General features: G+C 40.4%; 1 protein-coding gene across 4 annotated transcripts in view; it reads right to left on the bottom strand.

Moving 5' to 3' along the window:
• The window catches only part of LOC148890006 (histone deacetylase 7-like), a 44630-nt gene that overhangs the window by 10374 nt on the left and 13438 nt on the right, over positions 1 to 20818 (bottom strand). For 2 of the 4 annotated variants that reach the window (XM_089010561.1, XM_089010562.1), the window contains exons 2-21: positions 18213 to 18309; positions 17611 to 17792; positions 17389 to 17476; positions 16173 to 16287; positions 16018 to 16094; positions 14509 to 14622; positions 13962 to 14053; positions 13429 to 13527; positions 12246 to 12399; positions 11328 to 11575; positions 10309 to 10503; positions 9768 to 9963; positions 8907 to 9040; positions 8664 to 8784; positions 8151 to 8200; positions 6113 to 6220; positions 5076 to 5131; positions 4217 to 4304; positions 3436 to 3555; positions 530 to 627 (exon numbers count right to left, since the gene is read on the bottom strand). In XM_089010561.1, the coding sequence (XP_088866687.1) occupies positions 530 to 627; positions 3436 to 3555; positions 4217 to 4304; positions 5076 to 5131; positions 6113 to 6220; positions 8151 to 8200; positions 8664 to 8784; positions 8907 to 9040; positions 9768 to 9963; positions 10309 to 10503; positions 11328 to 11575; positions 12246 to 12399; positions 13429 to 13527; positions 13962 to 14053; positions 14509 to 14622; positions 16018 to 16094; positions 16173 to 16287; positions 17389 to 17476; positions 17611 to 17742 (2285 nt within the window). In that variant the 5' untranslated portion in view covers positions 17743 to 17792; positions 18213 to 18309. The remainder of the gene's footprint in view (positions 1 to 529; positions 628 to 3435; positions 3556 to 4216; positions 4305 to 5075; positions 5132 to 6112; positions 6221 to 8150; positions 8201 to 8663; positions 8785 to 8906; positions 9041 to 9767; positions 9964 to 10308; positions 10504 to 11327; positions 11576 to 12245; positions 12400 to 13428; positions 13528 to 13961; positions 14054 to 14508; positions 14623 to 16017; positions 16095 to 16172; positions 16288 to 17388; positions 17477 to 17610; positions 17793 to 18212; positions 18310 to 20818) is intronic. The other 2 variants (XM_089010563.1, XM_089010564.1) reach the window with 1 other exon arrangement.

Raw genomic sequence — 20818 nt, 5'->3', positions numbered from 1 at the left:
AATTGCTTCAGTGCTATATTTTGTATGGAATGTATGTTTAAGACTCATATAAGTACAGTATGTTTAATGTTTATATACGTATGTTTAAGGCTTGTGTACGTAACCTGAATTGGTTTGTACTGAAAAATAAACATTAAATAAAATATATGCTCTATAAAGATATGTACATGTACAACTGGAGAGAATACTACATATGTGAGAGAAAGTGAGAGAACGAGAGAGAGAGAGAGAGAGAGAGAGACAATGAAGTTAAGCTTCACAGTACAAAATCTAACTTACAGCATCTCTGTCCAAATATTTTTCGACACACACAAAAACGTTCATAAGTTACCATTGTTCGTAACTTGAATGTTTGTAAGTAGAGGAGTGTCTGTATATCGTATATTTACCACAATTACTTAATTCACACACTTGATATTTTTCAAAAGCACGTATACCTTTAAAAATGTTTTCATTGTGAAAAAGGATTGAACCATCATGAAGTTAGAAAAAATATATAGTATTTGAAGGCAACAATTATTATTTTTACCTGAATGCAGCCAAGTACTCCGCATCACCCATGGGAGGATTCAAACCACCTGTCCATCCAATGTTTACATTGAAGCCCTCACCTGCACCCGCACCCACCTGTAAGACCACAATAAAGTTAAAAATATGAATTGAAAGGTACCCAATAGTTTTTTTGTTTGTTGACTGCCTCAACATTACATTTAAGTTGAGCCAAGGGATCTCCTTCGACCCCACATAAAAACGGGAACTCAAAGGGAACTGAGGCCCAGTCTTGGAAAATAAAGGTCTTCAGGATTCCTCGTTCTCTTTGTAGTCTTGCTAACAGCCATTTAGCCCCTCTCTCAGGCCTTTGCCATCAGTCAATGTGTCAGTTTGAAGGGAGCGTGTGGAGGCTGATTGACACCCTCTTGGCAACAAGGTGTTGTAGTGTGTGTGTGTGTGCGTGTATGTGTGTGAGTATGTGTTCATGTGTACGGCGGAATGCTGATGAGCATTGCAGAGCGCCCGGCTCCATTCTTCTCTCCGAGGACGGGATGTTCACAGGGCAAACACAAAACACATGAGGCCTTCCATCCTCTGCCAACTGGTAATGTACTTGCTTGCACGTGCGCGCGCAGCGACGCACGCACAAAAGAGTCACACAATTCCTACTATTGCTCCGAGTATCTTGTGCTCTCTTCTGTTGTGCGTCTTCCTTTCATGTTGAAAGCGTTGCTGGAATCGATTAAGACTTTGCTGGGTTACTGTGTGGTACACAGCACTCTGCGCAATGACATCACAACCTTGCCCCATGGTGAGTTATATACCTACACGAGGGGACAGTAAGACTCCAGCGGTTTACCGCACATCTAAACAGAGGTTGAAGGGGAAACCACATCCAAGTCGAGCGAGTGTTTTATGTACCGTCTTCATCAGAGGAATTTATGGGAAAACATTGACCATTTACTCTCATTATTGGAGGGGGGGGGATTAGGGGACCTAGGGGGGCAGGAAAAAGATGTGGTATTGAATGGGTTGCAAATTCCATCATGAGCACAATAGAAATGCGAGCAATCGGCTTATTTGGTTTTGGGGAGGGCCACGGGCCAATTTCATCAATATATTCAGCACATACATGAGAACACAGGCGTGTACGGTTCTTTTCATGAGGTTTACCCTAATCCGCATAGATATGTGACAAATGAAATATGAACGCTCAGATGATATTACGAAGCAAGCAAAACTGAGCACAATGGCAGAAGCGAAGTTAGAATATCTTTGGATACTTCCTTCTGCCCTCCCTTAACGGACAACCGACGTCTCCGGACAAGTTGTGTCCATAATTTGTAAAATGGCTTCAAATGACTTCTACTGAGCGTATTTTAATAAGATTCCACCACATATAGCTATATTTTACGTTTTAATACTCGCGCTGAATATTCAGGAAGTCTTGCTTTTGAGTTGGTGACGAGTCCGTACGTGACGTCACTAAAGAAACGCCCCTGACCGAAAAAAAAAGACACATTGTAGCGGTCCTTCCATCACGTCAATGTATTTTGCTGTACTTGTTTGGTCTGAAAACCTCGTGTTGCACACAAAAGCCGCCAGAAGAGGGCGACCAAGCTCCATGGAAGGAATTTATCAGCCTGTGGAAACGCAATACACTGTCAGGTCTGCAAGAGGTCTCCATTTTCTGCCTCTTTTTGGGTGATACATTTCCCCCCAATGTTGCCTCATAATGGCATGGAATAAATTCTTTAATCGATTGCAAACATGTATGCTTTCCTCTTCAGAACTATTTGAATCATATTCATAACTGGATGTGTAACAAGAAAGCATATTCTCCGAATCCGAAGCCATTGTTTTGATTCTCGAGCAATGCAAGACGTCTTGGCGTGACGTCACGAACTGGGGGCGGGACTTTCTGAAAATGCCCAATTCACAGCTCAATTTTTTGCAGATTTTTATTGGTTATTTTTATTTGAATAAAAATATCATACTGCGTCTTTTGGCTACTTTAGATGCTATAAAACGTTGTTCTGATGTCAGTTAAGAAACAAAAAAGTGACGTCGGTTGTCCTTTAATCTTACACCAGTGCCAGATTCCTGACTTGTGTGAGCAGATGAGCACACTATCAATAATTATCTGTCAGTGAATGTGAGTTTTAAGTACATTGGCTTCACCCGTGTGGTTGCTATGAGTGCCTTTACTTGTGTCACTCAAAGGGGACATTACGTGAGACAAGAGTGATTTCTAAAAGACTTGCCGAGGCCCATAATGATAACTACCACTTAGCTAATCATAGACCTCCCCTTGAACAACATACTTATTTTAAACTCAACTCGCAACGTGCAGTCATAGATGACCACCATTTAACCCCACGGATATCTTTTAGTGACATCACACTCGCAGTAACAAATGTGAGCTTTTGTGTCACATTTTGAGAACTCTAGGACCTCTTACACAAAAAAATGTCACCAAACTGTAATCGCAACAATTGAATTGACGCAAGAGGTTGCCAGTGGGCCTATGGTAATTCGGTTTCTTTACCCGTAGGGAAAGCAGTGAAAAAAACAGCTACAGACGCTCCCCAACTTACAAAGAAGACATGTTCTAAAGGGTTGTTTGTAAGGTGAATTTGTTCGGAAGTCGCTTCAGTGCTATATTTTGTATGGAATGTATGTTTAAGGCTTATATAAGTATGTTTAAGATTTATATAAGTATAGTTAAGGCTTGTATACGTTACCAGTCTTGGTTTGTACTTATAATAAAACATTATATATATACATATAATAAAACATAATAAAACATATGCTCTATAAAGATATGTACATGTACAACTGGAGAGAATACTACAAATATTCCTACAAAAATGTTCGTATGCACCATTGTTCGTAACTCGAATGTTCGCAAGTAGGGGAGCGTCTATATTTGTTAATGGCTACCTCATTCGGATGTCCACCACCGGGAAAAAAGTTGCCGTTATCATAGCGATGTAGCGAGATATACAGGACGTTCGGGTCGTTGTAGAAGGCTTCCTGGGTACCGTTGCCATGGTGAACATCCTGGGCAAAGATTGCGAAAGAACAACATCTGTCAACGTTAGCTAATAGCTGCCCTTATATAGAATTACAATTCCCGTATAAAAGATGTAGTACACCGTACATTATTTGAAATGATAAAAAAACGCAAACACAAGTGAAAATGTAGACAGCATGTGCACGTTATACTTTTATCAATCCAACCATACGCACGATAAAAAAATAAAATGCAATTGAGGATTATTTTTGCTGCTTTGCCGTGACAATAGTAACGATTGGCGGCAGCATTGTCCTTGGATACCAGCAGTTGAGACTAACTGGATTTGAGCCAAAATGGTCTTTGTCAGATCGGTTCACAATTTTTTTCCCATATAAAAGTCATAGTACATTATTTGAAATGATGTAAGAACGTAAAAAAAAATGGGAAAAATATATAAGTTGCCAGGTATGGAAGAATTTAAGTGAAATACTGAGGCATTTGTAGAATAACCCAAATGAAACTTGCTTGCTTAAACACACATCTTTGTCAACATGATTCAGAAAGGATAAAATGGCTGTCTGGTAATGAAATGAAAAAGAATGCACTCCATGATCATGCACTGAACTGGAATGTGCGTTCACAACTGTAAAATTGTGCAGTGCGCTTGTCGTACTCATGCGAAATGGTGTGTTTCTTCCACCTTACCCAGTCCACGATGAGGATTTTGCCCACGTTGAGTTTCTGTTGGAGTTGTTTGGCAGCGATGGCCACCGAGTTGAAGAAACAGAAACCCCTGCGGACAAACAGGAAGGCCATATGTGTTTATCGGCTCATCATTGGCGTATTAATATCAAACAGCCACCATATGGGACATTGAAAACAAGTCATGTGGGTGCTTATTGAACACAGGTTGGGATAGTCACAATACGGACAGCCCTTGACACGCGAAGAGTGTAAATATTTTCGGAATGATTGCTTTTTCGGAGATGACGGAAATGTTTTAAGGAGAGAATGTCACGTTGAGTCCAAATACTGGGGGGGAAAAAGGAAAAATGCTGAGGCCACAGACTATGTGACGAAGTGAAACACACGCGCTTATCATAAAATTCACTCATCGAGCCAAAAGATTTTTCTAAGCATTTCGAACAGGATGTGATGAAGAATGTGGCGGGGCAGTTATACCTCTGACAACGGTGGGGAAAACAGTGGAGGAATGTTCATGTCAGCACTGGCTGTAAACTGTGTGAGTGTGTTTATGTATGTGAAAGATATAGTGTGTATATACAGTCATCTCATTTAAAAAAAAAAGTATAGAATCCCATAAATAACTGGTGACATGGACCGTCGAGGGTGTACACACACAACCAGTCCCAGCTGAATGAAGCTAAATGCTTCAATTCAAAGCCTGTCACAGATCCACGCCCACCCATAGAGTGCGGCACTCAACCACACACATGCTCCATGAGCCCAGTCTTGATCAAGTCAAAAGTGCAGTTAATATGTAATAAATGCTTTTGGGGAGGGGGTGGCGGGAGTGGGTTAAAGAGAAAAAGAGTGCACTTACAGAGGGGAGGAGTGTGTGGCATGGTGCCCGGGCGGCCTCACTACTGCGAATCCGTTCTGAGAAAAGAGTGGGGGCAAAAAAAAAAAATCAAATAAATTCAACACCTTGCTGACTGACGTGCCAAAAATCATTCGGAAAAAAATGTCGTCTGTGTGTTTACACCTGGAGGTGGCGCTGCAATTATATTAAGATGAATCCATGGAAACAAACAATCATGTTTACCTTCGCTCTGAACTAATAAATCCAAACAAGCAACTATGTAATTACCGTCATGTCTTATTACTCGAGACTTCTCGCTGGGCTTGATTGTAAAAAGTCAACTGAGACCAAATGTGTGTAATTTAGCATTTGAAGAGCCATCAGGTAAAGCATGTAAATCATGAATTGATGACTATACTTGTTTTATAGTAGATTTTTTTGGGAAAAGTAGGAACATTAAAGTGATGATTAAAACATTGTTGAAGGAAATTTAAAGAAAAAAAAACATCTGATTTGGAATTAGAACCACGATCAAGTCAATGACTAGCATTGAACTTGGTGAGAAAGCAAGAAAGAAAGAAAGAAAGAAAGAAAGAAAGCGTTTTGTGTGTGTGTGTGTGTGTGTGTGTGTGTGTGTGTGTGTGTGTGTGTGTGTGTGTGTGTGTGTGTGTGTGTGTGCGCTCGCGTGTGCGTCCTTGTGTGTCAGTGTGAGTCTTCAACAAGCCGTTCTCAATGCGTGGATCCCGGCTGACGGACAATGTAAAACGTGCGTGAACTCGAGGACAAGACAGGAATATGATATCCAAGGGAATATGATCAGCGGTGACTTTGAAATGGTTTTCACCCGGACATACAATGTTAAAAAAAAAACACGTATATAGCAGATTTAGATGTCAGACTTTGGATTTCTTTTTTTGCATTGTATTTATTGCTGGCGCCGCAATCCACAATAAGTTTATTATTTGAGGGGGACTATTATATCCTTTTTCAAATCAGCTTTGAAATTCCGGCTAAATTATTACCCTTGGCAAGTTATTGAGCAATAAAAAAAAATGCACCTTCAGCTCTCCTTGCGCCACTTTGACTGCCAGGTCGATGACACAGCCGGCGGCGATACGAGACGCTGCCGCCGTATGAAGTTCGTTCCAGATTGTGTCATTATCGACCTGTCGGCAAAAAATAACACCAGAATTAATTCAACATTGGGCAACTCTCCACATTGCTCAGTATGTAATGTTTGATTCATTTGTAAAAGTTGTTGTTGTTGTTTTCTCTAAAGTGACAGTAATTGGTCTTGAAGTTAGATTTATTCATTTTGTCAACTGTGTAAATCGGCGTCAAAAAATCTAAAAGCAAAATTAATTCAAGTATACATTCGACCGCTTTCTATACGACTCGTTTTTTTTTTCTTGACTCAAGTCAAGTCTGGCAGCGTCTCACGATGAAAGAATAAAATCAGAGGAATTTCTTTTATCGCAAACGTTGCCATCTTGTTCCAATAACTCCGCAAGTAAAGTCATGAGACGGAAATCCAGGCAGGATCAGTCGTCTTATCAACTGCCACTCCACCCCCGCCTCTCCTCTTCTTTCCGCTCCTTTCAAATAAATGCCCTCTTCCATTGTGTTGTCTGCTCCACATAGATTTCTTTTTTCTTCAGGAGCATTTTTACCATCAAGATGTCTATTTTGCACAACACTCATTTTATATTTCTGCTACTACAAATAAGTTGCTTTCCCCCCTGTACACCACTTTTTCCCCTCATCCACAAAAACCGTACTACTACTTTAAAGGACAACCGACGTCTCCGGACAAGTTGTGTCCATAATTTGTAAAATGGCTTCAAATGACTTCTACTGAGCGTATTTTACAAAGATTCCACCGCATATAGCTATATTTTACGTTTTAAGACTCGCGTGAATATTCAGGAAGTCTTGTTTTTGAGTTGGTGACGAGTCCGTACGTGACATCACTAAAGGAACGCCCCTGACCGAAAAAAAGGACACATTGTAGCAGTCCTTCCATCACGTCAATGTCTTTTTCTGTACTTGTTTGGTCTGAAAACCTTATGTTGCACCCAAAAGAGCCAGAAGAGGGCGTCCAAGCTCCATGAAAGGAATTTATCGGCCTGTGGAAATGGAGGTGGCCACAGGAGGTCGCCAATTTGTGCCTCTCTTTCGGTGAGACATTTCCCCTCAATTTTGCCTCAAAATGGCACCGAATAAATTCTTTAATCGATTGCAAACATGTATGCGTTCCTCTTCAGAACTATTTGAATCATATTCATAACTGGATGTGTAACAAGAAAGCATATTCTCAGAATCTGAAGCCATTGTTTTGATTCTCCAGCAATGCAAGACATCTTGGCGTGACGTCACGAACTGGGGGCGGGACTTTCTGAAAATGGCCAATTCGCAGCTCAATTTTTTGCAGATTTTGGACACTTTAAGTCATTTATCTTGGTGTTTTGCATTTGAATAAAAATATCATACTGTGTGTATCGGGTATTTTAGATGCTATAAAACGTTTTTCTGATGTCAGTTAGGAAACAAAAAAGTGATGTCGGTTGTCCTTTAAGGTCTATCCCCATAATTGAGTTATGATGCGTGTTAAATTTACCATATTTTGCGGACTACAAGGCGTACCGGATTATAAGGCGCACTTTCAACGAATGACATATTTTAAAACTTTTTCCATATATAAGGCACATTGAATTATATGCCGCATGGTCAGCTTTTGAAAAAAAATATGAAGGCTTTTAGGTGCTCCTTATAGTGCATTAAATACAGTACTTTACAATGATGCAATTAATGTCTTTGTGTTGTCATATTATTTGTTATTTGGGGTTTTTTCCCAAGATGGTGTCGCGTGAACAATGAACACATAGCGGCTCCTCTCTCTCCTGGCAAATTGGCGTTTTCGTGTTTATTATGTTTGTCAAAGTCATTATAAGTGCCTTGCAGGCTGCGTTCAAGAGGACAGTAATTTCATCTGTGCTGTACGTCATGCATATTAGCTGACTTTGACTTAAAGATGTGGCAAGATCCCTGAATGCCGATTGAAAGATGTAACATTGCCATGCAAGGAGTTATACTCACCCCTACTCCTCCACATGGTAACATGACAAATATACGTTGAGCCAAGATTCCTGCAGGCAATGCAAAAACAAAAGGGTTATGTTGAGTCAGGATGTTATTACATTATTTTCAGGTGTATAAGGCGCACCGGAGTATAAGGCGCATCTTAAATGAATGAAAAAAAAAATTCCCAACATAATACATAAATATATAAAAGTTTTCCAAATATAAGGCACACCACATTATAAGGCGCTACAATAGAAGCTGTTACACACTACTTCTTCTACAGGGGAGGGGGGGAAATGGAGTCGGTGGTTCACTATTACTTCACATATAAGGCGCACCTGCATATAAGGCGCAAGGTCATTTTAGGGTGAAAATGAAGGCTTTTGGGTGCGTCCTTATACACCGGATAATACCAAAAATATTCTTATTTTATGTCAGTGACGATGAGCTGCACTTGGGGTAAGCTAAATTGTTTTAAAAAAGAATTTGGATTGAACATCATAATATCAACTGCTCTGCATCACTTACGAGCCAACTTGGGGTTGTCGATCTTGAGACGATGCAAAGGGTTGGTCCCGTACCGAAGTACGTGTTTTTCGGAATGGACCGACTGCAGTTCTTCTAAAGTGGCCTTCCGACTTCCGAGATGCTACAAAGCCAACACAGATGCACGCAAAACTACAGTCGTTTTTCTTTTACATCTGATCTTCAAAGAAAACCAAGATAACGTTCCGCGTCATCATTGAAGCGAGGCCTCGTTCGGTTTCAGACCTCACACTGGCTCCGCAGGCCTCTTTCATGCAGTCGGCACCAGATGCTTTGCACTCTCCCGGGATGCTCCGGGTGGCAGCTGTTGTCCCCGCAGGTGCACTGATGCTTTTGCATTTGAGCGTCGTAGACTATCCCTACACACAAAAACATACATTTTGTCACATTTAATGAATGGCAAAAACTGTTCTCAGCATTTGACCCATTGAGAAAAAAGTAGGTGGCCAGATTGTGCGTCAGCACCACTTTCTAGCCACAACCTAATTACTTTTTATGTCAAAATACACAAGCTGTCACTTGTGAGCAAAGGCGACCAGCCACTTTATTTTCTTCTAATTCTAACCAAAGTCACTCCTGTCTAATGCTTTTCCTTTGGTGCAGTTACAGCCGGGCTCGTAAAAACCCAAATAAATGCCAGTTGCAACTTCCAGACTGCCATGGTTGGATTTTGAGAATGTCAGTGAGTGGTTCCACCTTGCGACTGGCCACAAAGCCGCACCAGTTCCGTGCCAAAGCCACTTCAATATACATGTGCAAGTCAGAGGACAATAAACATGGCACAGACGACTTGGACTTGGTGTGAGGTAGCTTGATTCTCACAGCTTTGACAGCAAAACATTAACAGCCGAGAAACCAAACCACCATTCAAGAGTGCAATCATTTTGAGTGAGGAATAAAAAAAAATGTTCGAAAGGTGTCGAATCTGTCAATGGTCATTTTTAAAACATGAAATCACGGTGCAGATGGACCGTCTTGAAGTATTTTTTTTTAATTGCTCAATATTTTTGAACACAGAGGAAATGTTGACAGACAGAGAAAGGACATTTTTAAAAGTGATTCTGTTTTATTTCTCACGTGACTCACCAGTGGTAAAGCGCAGATTTACATCCGGAGCAGGACTGGAGAGAGAAACGGTCACGGTTGAGGATGCATTGGGAAGGGGGTGCAGGGAGGTCGAAGCCGGAGAGGACTGCGTTCGGACCAAGGGCTGGTGAGGCCACATCAGGAGCGGCATGTTAGGCGAGTCCATGTGGAATCCCGATCGATGGATCAGCTGCCTCTGTGTTTATGGCATGAAGCGATTAGAATATAAATAGAACGAATCAAATTTCGCTCCACATATACCATAACTAATATTGGAATGTAATGTTTGCCAGTCTTGAACTTGGTCAGATAGTTTTTAAAGCTTTAGCGCCCCCTTCTGTTCAAACAAATGTTAAAGGAGGCGCAATAAATACAACACTCAAGATGCAAATAAATTATTCGCTTTGTATTTCAGTCATCGCTGAGCATTTAATTGAGAAGATTTTGAATTAGAACTTTTAGATTTCAAACTATTTATTTTGTAGTTTTGTCCGGAAGTTCAGAATCCAGTATCGCATACGTCGAACAACCTTGATTTTACCTGGCCGATGGAATGAGAGGTCTCAATCAGGCTTTCCCGTGAAGAGGTGGTGGACTCGGTGTCATAAACCGAGTCTGTGCTAGCTGAGCTCTGTCTCCGGTGACAGTTGTCTTCACAAACCGAGCCTGGTTCAGAACCACACACGGATCCGGACTCTGATCCAATTTCCTCCAGGTCCATGTCCTCAGATGGGATCTGTGTCAAATGAGGATATGGAATTTTAGGAAGTTGAAACCATCATGATACACCAGATGTTTCCTAACCGTTATTTATTATGAAGGATATGTTTTTACCTTTTAAAATTCTCACAGTATGCCATGAAATAATCATATCACAAAAGGCATAGACCGTACACAGAAATCATAACTATCTCTGTCATGTTTACCATAAAAATCAGGCCTGCTTAGTGGTAAAAAAAAAGCTGACATAGTCGCAGAAAGTCATTCTGTGGCATGAATGGCAACAAGTTATCCAGATAGATAGAAATTTATCAATCTGTATACCTATTAGTCTATCTATCTAACTAGCTAGTTCGCTATATATCCACATAGATAGAAATGTATCAATCTATATAGCTATCTAGGTAGCTAGTTAGCTAGTTGCATCCACAATGGTTCCTTTTACCATTATGATTATGCTCAGTAACAAGTCAAAGTCAAAGCACAGCCATATAAACACTAGTTAAAAATGCTGAGTCATGTTGCTGTGTTGACTGAATTCAGAACAATATCGAGAGAACAAACAAGCTGTTTGTTTTTCATGTGGATGGTCAATATTACATACACAGCTCACAACAAATTGATGGTTAACTCATTTTCAAATCAGAAGTTAAAAATAATGACCATTACTGTGAATGACATATGACAATTTCAAATTTGGGTTCAGACTGCGCACATATAGCAACAGGTGGGCACAGGGGTTCCTTATATTCTTCACCAGGCGATCGTATTGAAATGTTCTGCCTGTTACTATATGTTGCCAGCATTGTTTTGCTTGCGTGTACATCCACAAACGCTCACCTTGCTCAGGAGAGAATTCAACTTGAACCTCTCAACGCCACTCTTGTGGCATTGCTGAGGCGTTTGGTGCTGAGTGTGACACTGAAGACCGGCGGCATGCAGAGTCAGGGGCGAGTGGCTGTAAGGCGGAGGTTCGGAGCGCGTTCGCTCCAAAGGTTTGTGAGCGGAAAAGGGGTTGAGGCCTTCCCTTCTTGTCGGGGAAGTCAAGCGACGTGTATGTTGCAGGGGAGGAGGACTCAAGCCTTGATCTGTGAACGTTGTGCAATTACAATACGGGAAAACAATCGGATGGGAGGGGTGGGGGAAAGAAAGGAAGTGTGTGTGTGGTGGGGGGAGGGACAAGAAAATAAATCAAAACACACAGTGAGTAAAATAGAATTCAGTGTGGATAAAAAGAATAATGAAAAGTTCATGCATTGAAAAAAACGAATGCCTAAAAAGTAATAAGAAATACATGAAAATAAACAAACAAACAAGCAAACTAATAAATACATACACAAATAAACAAATAAGTAAATACATAAACAAATAAAAAGTCTCAAAACAAACTGAACTCTATGAAGGATTCTATGTAAAAATTAAAGATTGCATTAACACCCGATGGTCACTAGGAGGAGGCCTTGTGTTTATTATATATACAGCCCCCAAACTCATTGGGGGAGTTTGGGAGGGTATTTAACTTACCCCTTTGAGGTATAAATAATGACAAATACCTGGCTTGCAAGAATCACTAGATTTTCTAAATTTTCCAACATTGCTCAATGTGTTCATGAAGACGAACTATCAAGGGAAATTATTTCACATTCTCATTTATTTTTCAATGGAAAAACGTGTAATCAATAAACCAACATTGCCAAATGTTGAGCTACTTTGTATTTATTGCAACGGGACTAATTAAGTAAGTAATTGGTGACTCACAGGAGATGAGTTGCGATTGTACAAGCCCAGTATGCGGTTCCAGTATGAGGACGGGCTGCAAGCCGTGAGGCTGGGCTGGAAAATTTCCATCGAGAGGTAAGTAGACTTGAGGCAGAGCGGATACTGCCAGGGTCCTGGCGACTCGCAGGTCAACCTGGGTGGAACAAATTAAGAAGTTGGAGAAGGGAACGACAGACTGAAAGATGTTGAGTATATAAGACAACTCGGTTTTATTCTTCGGAACGCATTCTCAACACGTGGATCACTCTCGATGAAATTCCTCAGAGGGGGCCAATGTAGCAACAAAACAAGCATAAACCTTAAAGGACAACCGACGTCTAGAAAGATTCCATAGCTATAGTTTACGTTTTAAGACTCACGCTGAATATTCCAGAAGTCTTGTTTTTGAGGTGGTGACGAGTCCTCACGTCACGTCACGGAAGGAACGCCCCTCACCGAGAAAGGACACATTGTCGCAGTCCTTTCATGCCGTCAATGCATTTTGCGGTACTTTGTTTGGTCTGAAAACTTTGTGTTGATCCGTGTTTATGGCGAAATTAGAAGGAAAACACATAAATAACGAGATGGTGAATCGTTGTGTGTTGCATCAACACTTCTACAGTGTATTTGACATTCGCCGACAAAACTTCCCAGGAGACAATTTCCACGGAGCTTTGTTGCCATCTTCTGCCTTTTTTGGGTGCGACATTTCCCACCCCTGATGCCTCAAAATGACACTGAATAAATGTTTTAATTGATTGCAAACATGTATGCTTTCCTCTTCGGAACTATTTGAATCATATTCATAACTGGATGAGTAACAAGAAAGCATCTTTTCCGAATCTGAAGCCATTGTTTTGATTCTCGAGCAAGGCAAGACGTCTTGGCGTGACACCACGAACAAGTGGGCGGGACCTTCTGAAACTGGCCACTTCTGGTTTCAAATTGAAGTACTTTTTAGACACTTTAAGTCATTGTTATTGGTGTTTTGCATTTGATTAAAAGTATCATACTGCGTGTTTTGGGTATTTTAGATGCTATAAAACTTTTTTCTGATGTCAGTTAGGAAACAAAAAAGTGATGTCGGTTGTCCTGTAATAGTTTTGGCCCATAAAGAGATGACCAGACTTGAGCATTTCCCTTTTTGTCACTGTTCAAAATAAACGGCAAAAGACTGACTCACCTGTGCGGGAAGTCCTGCAGTGATGTTGGGCCTGGCAGTTGGATTGGTGGGCAGGGTGAAATTGGCCAATCGGCCATCCTTCAACAAAAGTTTTTGGGCCTAAATCAGATGAACATATTGAGTGTAAAAGACTGTGCATATGATCAGCAAAAACGAATTTGTTATCATAATAGTAATTTGAGGCCATGTTATAGTCACGCTACAAACACACACAGCACCGCTGAAACTATTTATATGACTCACGATCAATAAAACGGGACCGTAAATAGTGTGGAACCCGGTGGACACTCTGACTGTTGCTCTGGCTAACAAACAACAGGAAATACCATCGCGGACTGCTTTGTGTCATGTTGACACATTCTTGTCAAAGCATTTTGCTATTGCTGTTTATTTATGGCAAGTGCACGTTGAAGAAAATGAATGAACCCGAGACAGAAGCTTACATTATTGAACACATAGGATTGCAGTGGACAACCTAAACACAACAGATCGCAAAGTCCGATTTCATGTTTCGGATGGCCACTTGTCGGTACCTCATGAGCGAGCGGGAGGGTTCCGTTGTCTGAAAGGAGGCTGTCGTTGAGAGAGCTACAATCGGATGCCGGAGTACTGCTTGGAGAAGAGTCTGGAAGACAGATTTCCCATATTATCCATGTGTTTGTTCGATCTTTTGTAAATCAACCCAGATCGGCATTGAAAATGTGTTCAAGCAACAAATCGTGTATTGTCAAAATACATCAGGGTCACTGAGGGTAGGTTGGTTGAGGCAGTGTGTGTTCAGTTGCCCATTGGTGATGATGTGAATATGAGAGGGGGGTGGTTGGTTGGTTGGTTGTCTATATATATCCCCGAACACATTGGCAACCAATCCAGGGTGTCGTGCATCTTTCACTCAAAGTCATCTGGAACAGACTCCAACTTCCTCTGACCCAGAACAGGGTCACCAGTCCAGAAAATGGATGGACAAATGGACAAAAGACACCACGAAAAGCAAACCAGATCCAGAAATTGAGTGCAGTACAGAAATGAAAAGGTCACACGAGAATAGCCGCACTGGGTGGCGCCATCCAAATCACCTACCGAGAGTTTCTGTCCTGTGCTTGACAGCAGGAGGGGCGCTGATCTTTCTCTGCAACGGGTTTGGTCTTGTGCTGATGAGCTTCTTTAACTTCCACTTCAATGTCGGCTCAGACACTGCATGCATACACAAAAACCAAAATAAACACGCAAGGAGGAAGCACGCGCACAACACAACAATCACATGCGTATCGATGCATATGTATATATTTAGCCCATCATTTGCAGCTTAAAGAAACCAGAAATGAAAGTGCCTCAGAAAGAAAGAGACCACCACAAAGTCATGAACTTCAATGTTCAATTTATAACATCAGCGAAAGAGACACCACCAACATCCGACATAAAAATGTTTTGTTTGAGCGTCCGGTACTACCCCCCCCCCCCCCCCCCCAAAAAAAAAAACAAAGAAATAAACAAACAACAAAACAACAACTAAAAAGCCAGTATCAGAAAAAAGTAACAAACAGTACAGTATTTGGTTCAGGAAAAAAAGAAAAAAACACGAAAAAAAAAACAAATAAACAGTATCTGGTTCAGAAAAAAACAAACAGTATCTGGTTCAGGAAGAAAAGAAAAAAACAACAACAAAATAATCCAATCCAATTCAACAACAAACAAACAGAATCTGGTTAAAAAAATAAACAGTATCTGGTTCAGAAAAAAATAATGAAAAAACAAAATTCAAACAAACAGTATATGGTTCAGAAAAAAAACCAAATGAAAAACCAAATCTGGTTAAAAAAAAGGAAAAAAAAAGAAAAAAAAACAGTATCTGAAAAGAAAAGAACAAATGAATAAACAAAAACCAAACAAACAGTATCTGGTTGAAAAAAAAAACAATGAAAACCAAAAACCAAACAACCAATATGTGGTTCAGAAAAAAATAGAAAACAAATCTGGTTCAGATAAAAAAGGGGAAAAACACCCCAAAAAATTATCTGGTTCAGAAAAAAATAAACAGTATCTGGTTCAGAAAAAATAAAGAAAAAACAAAAACCAAACAACTAGTATCTGGTTCAGACAAAAAAAGAAAAAAAAAGAAAAAAACATATCTGGTTCAAAAAAAAAATAAGAAAATCAAACAAACAACAGTATCTGGTTCAGAAAAAAATAAAACAAAAACAACAACAATAAAAACAATGGAAGCCCCGAATAAAGCATGTAAATAATCCCACTCAAGCAAGTCATCGATTCTGCATTTTTTCAGACGTGTCCAAGAGGATCCAATCACTCCACCCGTCATTGTCACGGTTTGAGAAACCTGCTGTACTCTCTCACAGTTCATTTTACACATACCAAAGTCAATGTTATGTAACAGTTTTGCTCTGTGTGTCTCACTGTTACTGTTTCTTTTACTACTCTTGCATTCTCTTTCTGGCCCTGAAGGCCCTGACGTTTCAAAACTCACTTTTACGCTAAAAGACAGTATGCTCCTGGTTGCTTTTTTTTCTTTCTTTTTGTGGTTGATTCAATCCAAAGACGGTTAAAATGGAAACGATCAGAACAGCTCACCTGTTCTCCGCAGTTCCTTCCGCTGGATGTCAACGGGTGACGGCTGAGACTTTGGGGGCACGTCTGGAAGCGGGTGCCTTGCAAAAAAAATGTAGACACATTTTCTTTTGCAAATATACACTCGGGTTTTTTTTTTTCTTCTTTTTTTTAAGTACCCGTATCCTGATTTAGGACTGTTGTGTTTGGTTGTGACCCTGTCATGGGTGGGTTGGCTCTTCATAATGATGTGCTCTCTGAGTTTTTGTCTCACCAACGGACTGGCGACTGCACCTGTCAAAGTCAAGTCAAAGTCAGCTTTATTGTCAAATATGCTAATATATGCTAATATATATGAAATTACTTTCCTCTCGGACCCAGCATGCAAGGCACTTATAATGACTTTAACAAACATAATAAACATGAAAACGCCAATTTGCCGGGAGAGGGGAGCCGCTGCGTGTTCATGCGCCGACACCTGCAGGCCAATGTTAAAAAATCAAATTTGGACGACTTGGGCAATGCCGCAAGTAATAATAATAATAATAATAATAATAATAATAATAATAATACATTTGATTTATAAGCACATTTCAAAACTCTCAAGGTCACTTTACAGTAACAGGATAAGTTTTTGTGTGGTGCAGCGGCAGCCACGTGCGCCAGCGTTCACTCAACCTGGAAGTAACTGAAATAGCTAGCAAGCTAGCTAGCTAGCGAATAGATAGCTAATAGCTAGCGAATAGATATATATTAGGTGACGAATAGATAGCTATTAGATAGCGAATAGCTAGCTAATAGCTAGCGAATAGATAGCTAATAGCTAGCGAATAGATATATATTAGGTGGCGAATAGATAGCTATTAGATAGCGAATAGCTAGCTAATAGCTAGCGAATAGATAGCTAATAGCTAGAGAATAACTAGCGAATAGATAGCTAATAGCTAGCAAATAGATAGCTAATAGATAGCGAATAGATAGCTAATAGCAAATGAAATCAACGAGGCTTGTCCATTCATCCAATTCAAACAGTGAATTGCTCTAAAGTCAGGATGGACAAACGGACTGGTCACCCATAAAAGAAAGACTTTTTGAGGTTAACGGCGTCTTTTACAAAAGGATGCAAGGAGGCAAGTAGGATGGTTGACGAATAGAAGCATCAAAAGTTGTCCCCGAGGCCACTTTCCGTTTCCTAAGTCGGGTGAAGTTTGAGGTGCTTCTTGAAACAATTTTTTTTTTTTTTGCATTAATGCAATTTCCTTGGAATCTGAGCGCAAACTGGTTGCAGGACATCTGGAAATCCCCTTTTTATTGAAACATACGTGCGGGGACTCAGATAAAGACGATGGGACCCATCAACTAAGAACAGAACCCAACGCCATCTTGTCCACTCACTTTGTTCATTTTTGCTCTTTCGTATTAGCTGCCGTAGCTCTTCTTGCTTCTCAGCCTCCATCTCCCTTTGCCTTTGCTCAGTGTTATACTGAAAGAAGAAAATGATGATGGAATCAAAAATTCGCACTATGGCACCGATGGGAAAAAAAATTGATGCTTTAAAACAGTGATGAGGCGGCTGCATCTACATCTGCAAGAACTCAATGTCATGCTTGGACGTACCTGCAACTGTTGGTAAGGAAAATGAGAGCAGGGCTGAGAGGTAAAAGGTCCCGGGAATAAGGGACGGTGGGGGGCCAGCATAGCCGAATCTCGGCCTGGATGAACCAGCCTGTGGGAGACACTTAAGTCCATGAACTGCTGCCCACTTTTGGGTAAGGAAAGACCTTTCTTGATGGCATCCACTATGGAGGGGAACAGAAAGAGGAAGACATTTTTTTTAATTAATGGGTGATTTGTCAACGGATTACATAAGACATATGGTTAAAAAAAAAAGAACAAAGAAAATCGACTTCAACATTACAATTAGCTGTGAAAAGGACAATCGGGTTGAGTGCATTATTTAGGTTTCCCTTCACAAGGCAAATTAAAACAACAACAAAAGACAAAAAAATTAAACAATCAAATCAAATATTAACTCATTCACTGTCAGACATGCGTCCACTACAGCGCCAGGGTTTTTGTCATTTTCACTCAAATTGCACAATATTCAGTTTTAGAGCTACATAAACATTCAATGCAGCGTAGGAAACCTTAGACTCTTTTCTTTCATCAGAAAAAAAAAGAGTTAATTCCTAAGTTATAAGGATCTGGAGTTACCTGACCTTGTAATGGAGGCGACTGTACAAAAGGAAATTACTGCCCCCTCCTGGGAGGGAAAAACATTGCCAGAGGTCTGACCAGCGCTTTATTGGCCGCCCCCTGCAAGAAAAACCAAAACCCGAAAAAAAATCAGGAATGGCGCTCCACGTTATATTTTCAATTCCCGAATAAATTTGGGAAAGGCAGTGAATGAGATAAACAAATAAATAAATAATAAACAAATAAATGGATAAATAAATGGATAAATAAATGCCTCAGTGGATTAAATAAACAAACAAATGAAAAAACAACAACAAACAAAAAAATTATAAATAAATAAATAAATGCAAAGTTCAGCACTCATGTGGCCAAACGTCAGTGTCCGAAAGGTAAACAGATAGATACAAAGGCGAAGGTGTCCTTTCTCAGTGAGGGGCGTTCCTTCCGTGACGTGACGTGACGTGACGTCAGGACTCGTCACCAACTCAAAAACAAGACTTCCGGAATATTCAGCGCAATTCTTAAAAGGTAAAATATAGCTATATTCGGTGGAATCTTTGTCAAATACGCTCAGTAGAAGTCATTTGAAGCCATTTTACAAATTATGGATACAACTTGTCCGGAGACGTCGGTTGTCCTTTAAGCATCGTATTTCCTGAGGTGTAACACCGCCCTGGACTGAACACCAGCCTGGCGCATGGCACCCACTAAAGGGAACTGAGGCAAACTCAGTCACAAAGAGCTCCATTTTTGGGCCCAGTTCCCAACAGTCCGACTGACTCACAGTGAAGTAATCATCTCTGTGAGGGTGTTTCAGATTTGTAAAAGTGTCTCCCACGCTGCTCGCATACAGCGGAATAATGCAGGAGGTTGGGGGCGGGGGGGGTTCAATGATTATATGCATGTAAGCATAGCGGTTTCACCGTCGTCGTAGACGTCCTTTGTACAGCGTTCACATTAGGGAAAAATTATGAGGGATTTCCATGCATTATTTGAAACTGAGGAATTTAATCAATCATAAAAAGAACACTTGGATAGTACAGCTGCCTCAAAATCAAAAGAATATGGGTTCATATCTCAATTTGGGCTTTTTAGTGGGCAGTTTGCCTGTTGCCAAAGCCCTTTTTATTGACCCCTCTTTGATGTCTTGTAATGTCAAAGGAGATGGAGGTCTTGTAGGTTACAAAGACAGATGATTTTGTCATTTAAGTTAGCGACCAACGTCACTGTAGGGTCCCGCCTGCAGCTGCACAGGTGTTGGTCGTTTTAATCATTTAATCACCCTATTAGGTTTCTTTCATCTTATGTTTTACTAATGGTTTTGTTTGCTACTTTGGACCTTTCTGATCTGATGACTTTGTCGTTTGAGATTTTATTCCTGCTGACTTTATTTAATACAATTTGTCAAAAACACCCTGCTCCTCCCTCCTGCCTGCATTTTTGGGGTCGGATTTATTGTATAACAGGATGATGAATGATTTTAACCTGTAGCCTGCTTTCGTAGCATGCGGAAGAACCATACACGGTAGCCCGTCACCAAAACTATTTAAAATAAACATTCACATTTGTAAGTCTTGGTAATGGTAAATAAACAGTTACAGGACATTACATTAGATACACTGACATAATCCACTTTTGATTGGCAGTCAACATGTTAATTCAACAAAACAGTGTATCGGTGGAGCTCTCAGGATTTTCGTATCCCTTCCATCTACCCAAAATCGATCATTTTTGGTGTGCAGTACGTCTTCAAAACAGTGCGAAGTCCAGTTAAAATAATAAAAATTGAACAGATTTTTTTTCCCATGATAAAATCTTGATGTGTTTTATGAATAACCAGAATTGTACAGTATCTCGAAATGATCTTTATGAGTAGTTTCCCTTCTCTCATGTCATTTTGAGCATTGTGCTGCTAAAAATAAACGGTAGACAAACTTCTGGTTTCTGTAATGGCATATTTTGTTTCACAACCATCCATCCTCTTTTTTTTTTGTGGGCCTCTGCACGCAATGTGAGCACACACACACACACACACACACACACGCACACACACACACACACTCTTGTGCACTTCCTGCATCTAAAGTTAGTCTTCACCATCACATCCTCATGGTTCATTTAGGCAAAGCAGAAGCTGCTATTTTAGTTGAATATTTTTACTGGCACCTTGCTACCTCTTAAGAGTACAGATGTCTGTCAGGTGTATTTATATCCACGCTGCGGCCTAAAAGTATGGCTTTTGTTTATTGTCGGGTTGAAACGGATCCCGCTTTGTCATTGGACAGAGTTCAGTCAGCCAGTTACGCTTTAGACTAAGTGAGAGTTGCTATTTGCGTACATACAGTAAGCACTGCATCATACTTTGAGGCTTTGACCTGCTCCAATTAGCAACGGTGCTGTGAGAATATATGAGTGATAATGATGAGGTGTCGTGCAGAGAGGTTCATGACCCCCTTGCCATTACTCCTCTGGAGTCAGATATAAAAATATGAAAATAGAAGATGAGTCTATGCTCCAGTATTGACTTCAATCAAAACATATGTGATAAGTTGAAAGTGAAACGCATTTGTACTCACAACTTTTATTGATGTGTCATTGAAGTCCAAACTGCTCAAAAATTTGATAGCAA

This window comes from Hippocampus bargibanti, linkage group LG12 (genome assembly GCF_051943395.1).
Source record: "Hippocampus bargibanti isolate YZ-2025 linkage group LG12, ASM5194339v1, whole genome shotgun sequence".
NCBI lineage: Eukaryota > Metazoa > Chordata > Actinopteri > Syngnathiformes > Syngnathidae > Hippocampus > Hippocampus bargibanti.
The sequence above is the reverse complement of the archived record's forward strand: the minus strand, read 5'-3'. Positions and strand labels throughout refer to the sequence as shown.